Raw genomic sequence first — 15235 nt, 5'->3', positions numbered from 1 at the left:
TACTTTTCACTAATGGAGTTTTAATGCTTTCTATTCATAGGATAATTTTTCCTTGCTGTCGGTAACACCAATTCACCAATTCATATTTAAGTATCTCGCTTTTAATTTCCTAAGTTTGTTCTATCTTAATCTCAGCCTGTGTAATTTTAATCCTAGCACTCTATTTTTAATTTTGGAAGCCTCGTGGTGTTGATTAGAATTCGCTATCTTAATTAAGTACTTTCCGCTCGTATTGTATACTTGAAGTTACATTAGCATATTGTAAACACTTGACGTGTAAAGGATGATATATAAGCAAATACGTTTGTAAAGCATTTTCGATTACATCGATTACATCGATTACATCGGCTACATCGTTACGATTCTACAGCGGCTACTCCGCCGAGTATGTCAATTTCACCCTCGACGTTAGAGTGCAGAATAAACTACTGTTGGACCAAGTTATGTCTCTTCCTTGACGTCCGTAGTGAAGACCATTGAAGTAGATCCTCGTGTACCAGGAAATCGTGACGAATTTCTGTTCCCGCAGCCAAGCAGCGCTCGCCAAGAGTTAGATTCCCCCAGTTGTCAGTTCAAGTGTCCGTTCAGTCCGAAATTTACAGTGTTGCAGGAAAAACATATCGTCACACTAAATGAGAAAAATGCAGAAATTGGATACCTCAGTCAGTTGCTTGACTCTTTTTTGTGACAATAACTTGTAAACATTAAGTCTTGTCCACACTTGTGGACAATAACAAGGCCCAAGCCTGTGGAACAAACATAAGTGAACAAGACAAGTGCAGTGGCATCAGAGGATATCGGGTGACAACAGATCATATGCTTGTGCTTATTTTGTTTCATGCTGTATCACTTATTTGAAATTAAAGCTCAAGTACAAGAAAAGAACAAACTTTCTATGTATTATGCTTGTGCTTATCCCACACCGATCACACACATTATGCTTAAGACTGTGATTATTGCACAATGGCGTATCAGCCTTTGACCTTCATGTCAAGTTTCACATGAGTTTTGACTACCACCTTCACTTGTTTGGATTAAATGTTACCGAGTTTCTTCAACTACTCTTCGAGGACGAGAAAAAAATAGAGAAACCTACCAGTTCGTTGACCCGTGATTAAAGGCTCAGCAGCAGATCCAGTGGAAACCCAAGGGCACCGATCCATTTCATTGTCGTCATTTATATCATCAACAACCAGAACTGTGCTCTCAGTTGCCTTTCCTTTCCGACATGCCCCAGAGAAACCATATGTACACAAATGCGATTCTTTGGCAGCACCTTCGAAAGTTTCGCTGTCACTTTTATCTGACTTGTTAGTATAAAACTCTTCGAGAGGTATAACGTAAAATGTTAATCGCGTGAATTCCTTGCCGATTGCTTGCTTGTAAGCTGCAAGTGAGAACTTGTCATTTGTTCCAGGAACATGAATCACTTTCCGAAAGTCCGGATATAGCAAAGCATAAGCAACGGTCTCGTCAAACGTCTGATCAAAGCTGGCATGTTTTGCCACTGCCCTCTGCATGATCTCTTCTTCGCTGGCTAGCGAATTTACTTTAATGATCTGAGTCTTCCCACGACGAAGCTTTATCACTCCATCTGTTTGGGCTGCCAAACCAACCTTTATTTCTACATTTGCCGATTTCTGTGAAGCAGTGCCCATGGAATGGCGGGACTGTTTTTTTGTTTTTGTTTTTTTTTCCTTCTTCTTGGGGGGTTTAAAACCGTGTTGACGTTCCTCTTCACGCTTTCCATAGAACTCTTCGAACGATTGAGTACGTTCTGACGACGACGAGTGATCAGGGGAATCCGAGTTCACTAGACTTGTAGAACGACTGGCACCTTCACTTATCTCGCGTCCCGTCCTGATGTAGAAGGAGAACCAAGCATTTGGAAAACCTCCTCACGGACTGCTGCACGAATTTCGTCTCGTACATAATGAGACGCCATCTCGGTTGTCACCTCAAGGAAAAAGCGCTCGAATTAGAGCTTACTACGTAGGTCTCAGGCTTTCTCGTTGAAATGCGCGCGCATAGTTTATTTCCCTTTGATTTGCGGCGTGCGGTTAACTTTTGTTTGCAGTGATGATTTTGCTTTCATTTGCAGTGTGCGTTCAGTTTTTTTTGCTGTGCGATCTTTTGTTTACTTAATTTGGGGTTTCATTTTGCTTTCATTTGTAGTGTGCAATCCACTTTTCTTTACAGTGTGCGTTTTGCTTTTATTTGCAGTGTTCGTTTAATTTTTTGGCGGTGTGCATGCGTTAATTATAGGAGTGCATTTCATCTTTCATTGGCAGTGCTGGTTTGATTTCATTTGTAATATCTTTGATTTAGTGTGCAGCAATATATTTTTTGTTATTTTGTGTTTTTTCTGTTTTGTAAAGTTGTCCCTAATGGGCCACCGTATAAATGAACAGAAGACTGTGACCTTAAGAAAAATGTCAGAAATGTAAGCTTATATTTGTGCATGATCCAGTCTTTCCTTCGAGCGGCTGTTTCTTCAAGAGTTCAATTCACGATCAAGCGACGAGTTTTCGAGCTAACCTAAAACCCGGAAACTGAAATAATTCATCAAGAGGCTACCAATATTTGATAAAACTTCCTTTATTAAAGCTCAGAAAAACTATTGCCTTTATAACGTTTTCGGAACAGAAGGATTTCATATATAAGACTTCACAAATAGAGATTTGTTGAAGCATTTAAATGGCTTTCGATGCTAGAAAAGTTTTACAATGAAAGCTCGTGCTAAACTCTACTGTCGTCAAATCGCTAGAAAATTCTCTCTAAAATTTCCGCAATGCATTACTCACCTCGAAAGGCTGCTACAGACCAGTTTTCAAAACCCATTTTTTTTGTTTTTTCGGCCCGACCCGTCTCCGAGTACCGAATGCCTTTGTTCAACCAGCTGATTCAACTCCTGCTCGCCTTCGCAAATTCCTTAGGTGGAGGCCCGGCAAAAAACTTTAGCTCGAAATTTGGTAGCTCACAGGAATAATATTGCTCATCTCCGGAAGAATTATTAGATTTTCCCATATTTTACAAGAAAAAAAAAATAGGAATTATGTTTTACAGTGTCAATCAACATCGACTAAGAAAAATTGCTAAGAAAAAGTACAAATAAACAAACTGCCGTCAGCGTGCAACCCACGGGCAAATGGATCGAGCGTATTAGTCAATCAGAAAGCGCGCTTCGCTAATGCTATGTTATAAAGATTAGTAACAGCAAATACAGATTTGCAAAATTTGCAATCAATGACCAATCGATGTACTCAATCAATGACTAATCGATGGCTGAAAATTTAGTGGCCTATCGATTACTCATCGATTACTCATTGCCCATTGGCAATAATCGATAACTAATCAACTTATTACCCATCGATTATAATTGCCTATCGATTACTTATTGATGTCACTGATGTCACTGATGTCATCGACTAGATAACCCTGGAAACCTATACAATTATCTTTCGAGAATCAAGAACATCAGCGTTTTACGACGCATTATCACAAGTCAAGCTTTGCCATAGTCAAGATACACCCAGTACACCGTATAAAAAGATGCAGCCAGCGCGACATCGCATCACATCCTTTCATATTCTGCAGACCGGACGTTCGCCTGCTTAGTGGTTCGAGCAAAAATAAAAACAAACAAGTTGAAAACCGGCAGCAGTAGCACTGGGGGGCGATGACAGTAAACTAATTCATCTAATAACTACTGTTCCCTGACCATTTCCAAACACCCTCCAATAAGTCGTCAGTTCGCACTTCTTTTTATGCTTTGTGGAGTCATCTACAACCTTAGCCCACTAAGCTTTGTTCTTCACGACATAACTCCCGATAACTCGAGTTGACCACAAGGCTAGACGAATCGACACCCATTGGGTATGATGGCAACACTCGTCATTTTGACTAGAGGAAAGTCAGTCCCTCTTGCACTTTTTCCTAGCATTTTCCATCTTGATAGTTTTGGTGTTCATAGGTCCACTTGGCTGAGCCCTGCTAATTTGTCATGAAATCATGCAAGGAGGCATAAAATTTTGGCCTGAGTTTGTTGAATAGAAGTATAAGTACAGCTTTTAGTGCGCGCTTCCCTACAGAGTATATTTGAAAAGGAATTACCATAGTGTTCTTTTTTGTTGTTGCTTATTTATTTTATGGTTTTAAGCTCGGCAAAAGCGAATTTTCTTTAAAGTCTGCCCTCCCATAAATTGTTAGTCTGTCCACAAACTCTCTATTTTGTCTTGAGTTCGTCTAGATCCCAAGCAAAAGTATTAACCGCTCTGGATTTGAAAAGGCTCGAACACTAGGCTCGGTCCTGAGAATGACGAAATTACTTTGCGCCCGCTTCTTGGCCGCTATCGCGCGCCGTAAGAAAAGTAACTAGTAGCCAAAAAATAAACGTCCGTTGACAGAAAAATTAATTATAAATCAGCTGCAGGCTATAAGCCTTTGCATATCAATGTTATTTTTCCCGATGTTACTGTGATCTAAACAAAATGAACTAAAATCGGGCCAGCGTAATATAATTAACAAGCAAACTCCCACCCCACCCCAGCCTCCCTTCCCCCAAAACTGGTCAAGAGGATGGTGGTTGGAGGATGGTTAGGACATTAGATACGACTTCTGATTGGCAGATTGCTATTCTGGGTGCAGTAGATCATCAAATCGAAGACAGAAGAGTAAAAAACGGCCTGACTTTATTAAATATAATAAAAGTACGGCGATTATTTGCGCACTTTCTTTCAGGGACAGAAATTATTACGCTTTCGCTCTTTGTTTATTTTACCGTTTTAAGATGATTCCTCAGAAATAAAAGTTGTCAAACGATTTTTTTTTAAACTTTCTCTCAATATTCCCTACCCAGAACTCTTTCAAGAAATACAATTATAAAGAAGGTCACTAATCTCTCAAAAGATATATGATGGGCCAATCTTACCCCTTTTATGCTGAATCACGTGTGTTATTTCATCGGTTCACGTTACATTTTGCAGTCGATAGAAGCGAAGTTTTAAAAAATAATAATTTGCATCCTAGAGTAACGGTTTTGTGCACTCTTTTAGCAATATCTTTCTTCCTTCCGAACATATTTTTTTTAACCTTTTAGTTATAGAGAATAAATTGTATACCAATTAAACGTCGGTAATAAAAAAATACAGCTCACGTGCTCGTTTAAAGGAAAACTAACTTGAAGGACATCTCTTCATGCTGTGTATGTACACGCGCTCGTGAAGTGCGCGCAAATGACAGGAAAATCGTGCGCAGTAGACCCTTGCCTGCGTCTTTTTTTTTTCACAGATGTTCCACTCGCAAAAGTGAATCTCTAGTGAGCCTGTTATGCTTGTAAAGTGAATCGATCAACGTTTAAAATGTAATTGTGATATCTTAAAATTCTAACTTAGCTCTTAGGTTTAAGGGAATAAAACAAAACAAATTGTCTACTCATCCTTCAACTTCGACTTGATTTCTATTTTTTTCTCCTAAGCCGAGTTTGAATTTTAATATATTTATAAACCAATTGTGTTTTTTAACCAATTGAACATACATTTTCACTTTGTTATTTTGTTTTCTTGGCGCACCTATAAACTAGCTGATGCGTAATGTAGACTCGGGTGCTAATCAAGTCTATGGGACGCACCATTACCATAGCTAAGTGTGTTGTCCGAGTAAAATAAACTGTCTATGTCTACGTCTAATATACAGAGTACACTGGACAAAACGTTTTACAAGAAAAAAATAAAACAAGCAAAGTGACGCAAATATATATATTTTTTGATTTCAAGTTAAACTTTATTTTAATATTTTAATACTTTAATAATTTAATAATGTAAAAATTCCACACTTTTTCAGTTGTAAGACGTCGATGCAGAACAGTTTTGTTCAGCGTACTATCGAAATTGCAACATTGCCTAATTCTACTTAAATCGCTTTAACACCAAATCCTGATTTTTTTTTTTTAAATTCGAAAAACAACACGAAGCATTTGCCATAACAGGCCAAACCGAGGGTGGGAAATGAAATTTGTTTTTACCATTACTATTATTATTATTATTATTATTATTATTATCATATTTATATTTGTTCGTTTTGTTTTGTTTTGCTTGTTTGTTTGTTTTTTCGAAAAATAAGCCAGTTTGTGTGCTATGACTATCATGAGGAAGAAGACTTTTGAAAGAGTACAACACGGCTTATAGTTATTTTAAAATATAAGTTTGAGATTTCTATCGCTTAAGGGCACAGTCTGAGTCAACTATATCACACATAGAGATCTAGAGAGAATAATCTAATTGTTTTAGCATATTACTTGTTCGAAATGTAATCTGAATCCTCTCTACACACACGTGGGTACGCAAAGAAGCCGCTGCCATTTTGTTAACAGACGCATACTTTTAGCCTCGCGATCCTCACTATCTACAACAGAACAGATAGCGACTAGCGTAACCAGCTAGAGAACGGCATTTATGATAGACGTTAGTAGACCTATGCGAAAACTAGATAGAAACACTGAGAAGATGCTTCGATAATTCTTTTACTAAGCTCTGCTGAAAAAAAAAAAAAAAAAAAAAAACCGGTTCACTTGCACTCCTACCTAGGATTTTCGTGTCTTTATACAGAGCTACTTTGACAATGTTATGACGCAATTTATCATCAAATCGAGGACAGACGCATACAAAGTTAGCCTCAGTTATGTTGGCTTTTAGCGTGCTTTCTTACAGGCTAGGGCGTTTTCTAAAAGGAATTATCACGGTCTTGTTCTTCGTTGGCCTGTGTTTATTTAATTGATTTAAGGATTGCGAAAGTCTGGCAGCCCATTTAGGAGCTGATCAAGACGACAGCGAAAAGTCAAAACGTTGTTACAAACCGCGTGGTGTGCAGCAAAAGTGTTAATAGTAAATAAAACAGAAGGTAAACGCATTGTTGCGCTGAGTTGACAAGACTCAAGGCTCATTAAACTCAAGGCTGTTGACTCAATATTTTGAGTAACCGTACTCAAAATATAAATGTAATTTTCAACTCAAAATAAAGAGTATAACATACCCATTATTTTGAGTGCGACTTATGTTGAGTAAAGTTTACTCCAATGTTAAGTAGCTGTTACTCAGATATGTGTCATTATTTCACTCGGTAAGTTGAGAATATTTATTGGTAAAACATTAGTAATATGATGAGGCGTTTTGCTGGATCCGGGAGAAAAACAGAATAGTTTTCAAACCCAAGACCATCTATAATCCCAAGCCAATTGTCTAAGAGTATACTTCATGTCTATTTCTGAATTGATATTAATTATTCACTGCCTTTCGAATTCTTTTACAAATATTTGTTATCTCTTGATTACTCCTCTTCAACGTAAGATTTTCAACAGCGAGTTTTCGCTATGCATGGCTAAGACAATATGGGCTTCAAGGACTTATGACAGGCGGCTTACCATTTATGATCAGCCTGAGCTAGCATGGAAATCTAGAGGCAGCAGTTTGACTCATCAAGTCTCTGGGTTTCTTGGGCAAATTTGTTTGAATAATGCCTGCGTGGCTTGTCTGTGTGCTGGAATAGTACTGATACTACCATATGCATTGCCAGGCTTGATGGCGCTGTATTACTTTCACGTGAGAATGCCTTCGCGGCCTGACTGCCTAGCAAATATGTTGGACTGATAATGACTGGTAGTCTTATCTTCGTAACGAAATTTTGTAGTGATACTTACTGCCATCGAGGAACGCCAGTGTGAGGAATGTTTAAGTACCACGGTACGCTCTTCTCATACTTTTAATGCGGCTTGCTTGCGTGGTAAATTTGTCCTGATAATGTCTGTGGCGGCCGATCTTCAGCCAGGTGCTTTTCTTGCAACAAGTTTGGGCACTACCAAAGCTTTTGCCTTAATCGGCAATCCAGGAGCCCGGAAAAAAAGAGAGAAGCTTAACAGCCTTAACTGCAGGGTTGCAGCAGCAACCTAAAGCTGTGACGTGGGGAAATGGATCGTACCAGGACGGTCGAACGATCAATGGGTCCTCTTTGTGCATCAATTAGTAGTCATGGTAGGCTTAATATTCGTCTTTAGTCCCTATTTTAGTTTTATATCTCCCGGGATTTACTAAGAATTCAAATTAGAATTTCAGTTGTTCTTGATCGGGTTGAGTGACTCCTTCTGGTATAAATCATACCCCGGTAGCCACCAGAAGTCCTTTGCTCACTTGTATTTGAGTTAACCTTTCCTGGTCGAAAAGCTTGGTACTAACAGACTTAATTCGTCTTGTTGTTGTCATTTAGTTAGACTGTAGGTAAAGCCATTATGTTCGAATCTCTTCACTATTCATACCGAAAGGTAAGATAGTGATTACCTGATTAACACCAAGGAAATATGGCACGTTAGGGAATGAAACCGTTTAGTGTACGAAATTATATTGGATGTGGAATTCTTTTTTCTGGGTTATTTGCGCCCGAAATACGATCCAAAGAAAGAAGTGTCTTTTCTTTTTTGACTTTTTTTCGTTTCGTCGCGTGGGTTACTGTAGAACTTTCTCCTGCGTCGTTGTCAGTCGTTGTCCAGAAAGGCAACCTCGTCGTATCGCGTATCCCGTGGTCCCCTCTCTCGTCAGGTGGTCTCTATATACCCCTTTAACTTCCTTTTTACTTCTATTCCTACAAGTCAGCTTTGTTTTTGTCGCCAGTCAGGTTTCCAGCTACTGCCGTCGTATCGAGCCGTTCAACCCACATATTCATCAGCTTGTGGTCGTTTCTAAGTGAACTGACCTGCTATGCTCGGTTTAACTCGTTTTTTTTTTTTGTTAGAATTCGAAACAATGTCTCGCCTTTGCTCAAACTTCCAACAAAATTGTTTGCTGACGGTCTTGCTTTGTTTCCGGCGAGATTATTTTTCATGCATCTTTAGCCCTCATTCTTCATTTTAGCGTCTTAATGTGCTGTAAACCACCTTGAAATTTAATTAGAGCATTTGTTTTTGCCTTGTTATTTCAAACATATAAGCAACGCTTTTGGAACTTTTGGAAACATTGGCACCATTTGGACAACTTTAATAAAGAAAATGACCACTTTTAGAGTTATTTTGGACAACTTTTGAGAAATCATGGGACAACTTGTGGCTGAGCCAAGTCACAGGAACTTCAACACTAAGCGTCTGACCCAGACGACTAATGAAACTGCCATCTTATAAATCTTAGACATATTATCGGTCTAAGTAGTAAAACTGACGAATTAAACTAAACTGTAGAAAGCCCATGGCTCTGCACATTTTTAGAGGAATTCGTCTCTCTTTTTTCGCTTGTTTAGCTGTAGATGTATTTGGGTTGGCTTATCTACTGAAAAGTTTTATACAACGGATTTAAGAAGAATCATAATGTCCAACGTCCTTTATCAGTTGTCAGTGAAGCTGAACTACAAAGGTCCCTGTCAGGTTTTGTAGGCGCGATTTGTTAGTTTTCGGGTAAAACTTTCGCATGTTGTCAATATATTCTCTTATTTTTAGCCAATTTTTATCTGAGCTTGTTATGGCCAGCATAGGCTATAATCGGAGAATATTTTCTCAGACCTTAATATGTCAGGCAACTTGTGTGTTTGCCGGTTGTCAGAACCGACTGGTTTGTTGAAGCCGTCCTCTTTTGTAGTTTTCTGGTTGGTGATGTTTGAGTAGTCTAGTTAGTAGTATTTAGTTCGCAGTATTTCTACATTTAGTCTGTAGCTTCGTATGGATCAATTTTGCAATATATTGTTTCAAATTACTCGAACAATGAACTTTATCACCTTCTCAATTAGTGATCTATGGAATAATGGGCGGTTTGGATATTTCACAGAACTCACCAGAACTCTAAGCGCGAATGAACTTCTCTAATTAACGGGCAAGGAAATGTTATTGGGGTGGGGAGGGCGTGGGGTGGAGAGGGTAAAATTGTCGTCGTCGGGCCTTCACAATTCGACACCTGTCGACTCAGAAGTCGAGACTAGTAATGTTACGTTCAATGCATGTGCAGAGAAAATAAAACTACACCTTATGCAAACAAATAAGGTGCCCATGGAATGTATACCTCCTTCTATGAAAGTGTATTGAAAAGTGAAACAAGTGCAGTGATTCAAGAATATCGCAGCTGAAATTTACGAAAGTTTAGGAATGTCATAAGAATAAACCCGAGGCTAAGATATTGAAAATATAATTTTGTGCTGAAAATTTGTAACGTATATGTCGTATTAACGAAGCGCGAGTTCTGCACCGGGAGAATATCGCCCCGAGGTCTCGAAGATACAGACCGAGCGCCAATATCCTCCATGTATGGTCTGAGCAAGTATGGTTAATACGATATTTATTACATGAGCGGAAAAAAAAGACACTGTTACGAACACGTACCGATCAAGGGCACAATTGTGATTGGGAGCTGAGCAGAAGAAGACATATGTGTTATGCTAAACAAAGCAAAAGGGAAAGCTGGAGAGTTAAATGAAAAAGATGAGGAATCTGCTATGTGAAAGCAAGTTCTTTCTGAAACGTAAGCCATAAAACTACCAGAAAATGTCAGTCGTGCGGGATCATTCGGGACAGTTCCCGGTCCAGTATTGGGAGGATATTGGACCGGCAATAGAGTAATATCTGATTGGTTGATTTTTGTTATTTAATCGTTGAACTAATTTAGTCGTGTAATAAAATACAAAATTATGTTTCAATCAAACCGAATAAAGAGCCTTCCGCTAAACGTCAAAACTAGCCAAAAACACAACCAAAACAGTACCAGCCGTAAGTTCGTGGTTAACAACATTTCTACAATTTTATGTGTGTCATATCAGTCTCTAATACCTGCAGTTTTGCTCCAAAACTACTCAACGATATGAAAGTCATGATAGGACAGATAATCTGACGTTGTTTCACCATATTCCATTTTATATCTAAGAACATAAGAAAACAATAGAAGTAAAGAGTAAGATTAAGGTGAATTAATCAACATGACACGAGCGTGGGACAAAGAAAATTCTGAAAATTCATTACCGAGCTTAAAACTCACCATCTTTGTCAACTTATCACTACTCACGATGACTACGATAGTGTTGATCCTAGCAGTATGCAGGACACCTGTCATATATGAACGCAGTTAAATGACCTTGCTCTCCATGAGTTCTCGTCGCTCAGTGGATAGAGCGCCCGCCCAGTGTTCGGAAGGTCATGGGTGTTAGTTTGAAACGCCGATCATTTATCAATTTCCTCTGCAACTTCCTACTGATTTATTATCAGTTATTATTCAAGCAAAGTACGTGATTTCAAAATCAAAGCTTTCATAAAGTCGTGATTTTCACACGTATGTTATAGTTCTAGAAATTTTGCCGCTAGGAAGTTGTCTTTATTGTGGGCGCCACGATTCTCACAACGCCCTAGCTTTTTCACGTAGCATCGGCAATGTTAAGACGACGCGCAAATTCTTTTAGTCAGAGATTGTTTGTAAAGTTACCCCGCTACTGTGCTACGATCAGAGGATCCAGTTTACCGCTATTTCAAGTGTATTTCGCTGTCTCTCTGCTACCTTTTGGTGCGAGTCGTCAACCAAAGTACGTAAGTTCTTATTGTTGTAGTTATTTGCTAAGTCGCGAATTGCTAGTCTTTTCTTTGTCACGAAAAAGTTTCATTTAGTTTATCTAAGTTTTGTTGAAGTCGCTTTCACAGCTCTACTATTGCTAAGGCTTATTGTCATATGCCAAATTGTGATTCTTTCACGCTATATTTAGCTATTTGCGCGATAGCCGTTGATATCTTCGTTTGCTACGACAGGAGTTGTTATCGTCTCAGTTTTATTAGTTTCAAGTATCAATTGTCACGTCTATTTGTTTCACGCTGTGATCTTGTTAGTTTTATTATGATTATTCTATCCTGTTAGATTTGTATTTTATGCCTTATCTAAGTAGGTCGTATTCTTAACTATCGCTTTTCAGTTCGAACCTACTACATCTACTTGTACGACTACTATTCCTATTCGTGTCTGCTACCACCAGCGATCTACTGGTTTTCGCTATTTCTTCAGTCGCTACCTATTGTGAACTAGATCTATGGACTTGATCTGTCATTAAATCAGTTTGAATCTACCAAGTGGAGTTCGAATATCTCGCACCGCGCTACCCCTGTAGTTGTTTAAGATTTGAGTAAAGGCAACCTCTAGAATCTTTACAATTACAATGGGTTCGATTCCTGTCGGGGACTCAGAATTTTCTTTGTCCCACGCTCGTGTCATGTTGATTAATTCACCTTCACATTTCATTACCGAGCTTAAAATTCACCATCTTTGTTAACTTATCAGAGCAAGTTTAGTGGTCCAAGACATTTACTTGCTACTCAGAGTTTCATGCTTTTTCCGAGGCAATCATCAGGCAACTCTGTGTAGCAAGTAAATGTCTTGGACCAACTAATCCAGCTCTTTACGTCTACCGTTATATATTGCTCTAGTCTAACTACTGAGCACTCTAATAGCCGATGACGATCTTTTTCTTTCTAAGAACATTCAAGATAATAATTTCAGCAGAAAATCGGCAGAAAAGTCAAAGTATTCAGCCTCGCCCTGAAAACAACCTTTTTACATCACTAAAACTACGCACGCACGCCAAACACAAACACGCGAGTAAACCTGTACAGTGTAAGCCAAGACGCGAAAGAACCCGTGCTACATGAATGTTTAGCTGGCGCATACCAACGAAAGCCATGCTATATACAGCTCCTTCTACCAGCGTGTGCAGAAATTAAAAGAGATATATACGTTTCTTAGGGAAATGCGTCTGCTAGCTATCTGTACCAGAAGACAAGAAAACTCGACGTGTATGCTTGTGTATAGCTTGTTCTAGAAATGATCTTCAGCATGGAATATGTATATAGCGACGATCCCCCCAGGGGGTGGCGGTAGGGCCTGACTAGCATATGAAAAAGGCGGGCGCAGCTTTTGCTTTATACAGTGACCCCTAAATGACACGAGTTACGACAGCGGTTTTTTATTATTATTTTGAGGTTGTGACTTCTGTCAAACCAGGGGTCGATCTGTTTTAGAATATTATTCGAAGTAACAATAATTTCGTCGTACTTAAAGCGAGTTGCGACAATTATAGCGTACTCGTGTTTTCCTCGCTCTTACGCGAGTGCAATATTATGTGTGTTAAGGCATATATATCAAATATACTCGTTCATCTTTTTTCTCAAGCATATCATCGTTAACGAAAAAAGAAACCAAAATAAAAACTAAAACAAAAAGAACGCAGAATTAAAAAAAAGGCATTGATTCGGATAATAAAAGATTCTAAAGCGACAGCAAATGTTGTTATCCAGAAGCAGTATTAATCATTTTACATGGAAACAACAAGGATTCTACAACTCCTATATATTTGTACTGCTATTTTACTCTTTGCATTTTATTTCTTGCGATTTTAAAGTCCTTTGCTGTTAGTTTTGCAATTTCTATTAAATGGAAACTTAAAGAGAAAATATTTACACTACGTGTATTTTGGCAGTTTTAAAATCCTTGGCTATCCTTGGAAGTTCTATGAAATGGAAACTTGAAGGAAAAATTCGCTTTCACATGCCTTCTTGAGTCTACGCGGGGAATTGAAGGTTTCTTTTCTTTGCGTATTTCTGTCATTTTAATATTTTTTGGATATTATGTTTGGCAGTTTTTCAAAAATGAACAAAAAGAATTTTTTTCGCCGATTTTGATCTCTAAATTCCAAAAAAAAAAAAAAAAAAAGAGAGATGCCCTCAGTCTTCGGCCTATGGCCTTAGTCAATGCCTTCGGCAAGTTTTACTCGATATGGACATTGAGACAAGGTCAAATCAAGAGTAGAAAATTGCTCTTCTAGTTTTATTATTTTATTCGTTTATGAAATAAGGGACAGTTCCTATTTCCTATCGTGTTGTAGACACATGATTGGAACTGTGGGAGAACGAGAAATTGTTACACTTGCATCATGTAAGCGTTTCAAAATGCCGGACTAGGCAGTGAATACGAAAGGGCACTAAAAACTGAAGGAAAGTACGTAGAAACTGCTTTAATTCAGCTTACCAAAATAAGTGATCAATTCATTTTCTACAGTCCTATGGTGGTGTATAACTTTTTTATAACGTTTATATTTTTTTAAGCAAAGAGAACCAAGCCTTGTTGCTTGATCTAAAATATCATGATGTGACTGAAATCAATTTTACTATATGCCGTTGGTCACAAAAATTAATGTCGAACTTTATATTTTGACATGCTTGTTACCATGGTAGCTTTTCAATACCTGTTTTACCAAACTTTTGAATTTTTCAGTTTTTGTATTTTACTATCTCAGTAGATTATTTACAGGGTTGAGACCATTTCGTTGTATAAAAGAAAAGTATTGAAATGATAGGTTTCGACATTGGTTACGTTTTGTTAAAATTCGACGTGGGCATTGATACTTGACTGCTGAGCTAACAAGCGAACAAACAATACTTGTGTTTCCTTTTTTTACATAGCATGAAATCTTCACCATAGTGCGCATGTTTGAAGTGAAAAGTAACAGCGAAGTTGACAAACACTGTCATCCTTCTCTCTCCCTTTTCCAAACACAGGTCTCAGCTATAAAATGGCACTGATAGGCTTGTAGTTCACAGGGTCAGAATACCAAACGAAGATCCAAGTAAATCGCATAAGCAGACCGGTGGGTAGTATAAACACGAACTCGACAAGAATCACTGATAGTATATCTTAACGTGAGTAGAGTTTATTGACGAGTGGTAGGGTTTGTAGTACAATGTTCCAAAACTCAATTTGTTTCATGATCAAGACACACAATTCACGTATTGAATGTCGCGTAAATCGGTTCGAACTGAAATACGATAATGAAACAACAGAAATCTAAATTAACTAACAGATATAAGCATTCCAATTTAATACAAGACAAAAGTACTAAACGATTACAAGCAATAATACGCGATATAAAGAAATGTCTACTCGTGCTAAAAGCATAAAAATAACAAAGGCAATAACAACTTAAGGTATCTAGACACACTCAACCTTCGAATAGTCGAATAGTCCTTGGTAGCAGTTAAAAAGAGAAAATAGAGCTAACTTGGCAAGGTGAAAGTTATACGTTACGATCAACGTTCCGAGGGTAAATCAACTCCGTAACGTTACCTACATTAGAATAGGGACTTTTAGATACGCTACGGTGAGCTACTACTACGGCTACTTTGGCTGTGAGCTGAGGGTCTAGACGGACATAGCCGTTTTCTCCCCAATACCCAACCAGACTAAGA

The 15235-nt window shown here is 38.3% G+C and overlaps 1 protein-coding gene across 1 annotated transcript; it reads right to left on the bottom strand.

Annotated features, from left to right (window-relative positions):
- LOC149098811 (uncharacterized) lies at positions 1-2238 on the bottom strand. Its single transcript, XM_089277051.1, has 2 exons — positions 1097-2238; positions 1-628 (listed from the first exon to the last, which is right to left on the bottom strand). The coding sequence occupies exons 1-2, from the start codon at positions 1656-1658 to the stop codon at positions 624-626; spliced, it is 567 nt and encodes a 188-aa protein (XP_089133177.1). The 5' UTR covers positions 1659-2238; the 3' UTR covers positions 1-623.
- Between the last annotated feature and the right edge of the window lie 12997 nt (positions 2239-15235).

Source organism: Orbicella faveolata, unplaced genomic scaffold, assembly GCF_042242905.1.
Source record: "Orbicella faveolata isolate gen_17 unplaced genomic scaffold, um_ofav_v1 contig_46, whole genome shotgun sequence".
NCBI classification, from domain to species: Eukaryota; Metazoa; Cnidaria; class Anthozoa; order Scleractinia; family Merulinidae; genus Orbicella; species Orbicella faveolata.
This window is presented reverse-complemented; position numbering and strand designations above follow the sequence as displayed.

Bases quoted from the DNA above. Each gene is read 5' to 3' on its own strand.
- LOC149098811 (XM_089277051.1), bottom strand. From the start codon at position 1,658: ATGGGCACTGCTTCACAGAAATCGGCAAATGTAGAAATAAAGGTTGGT.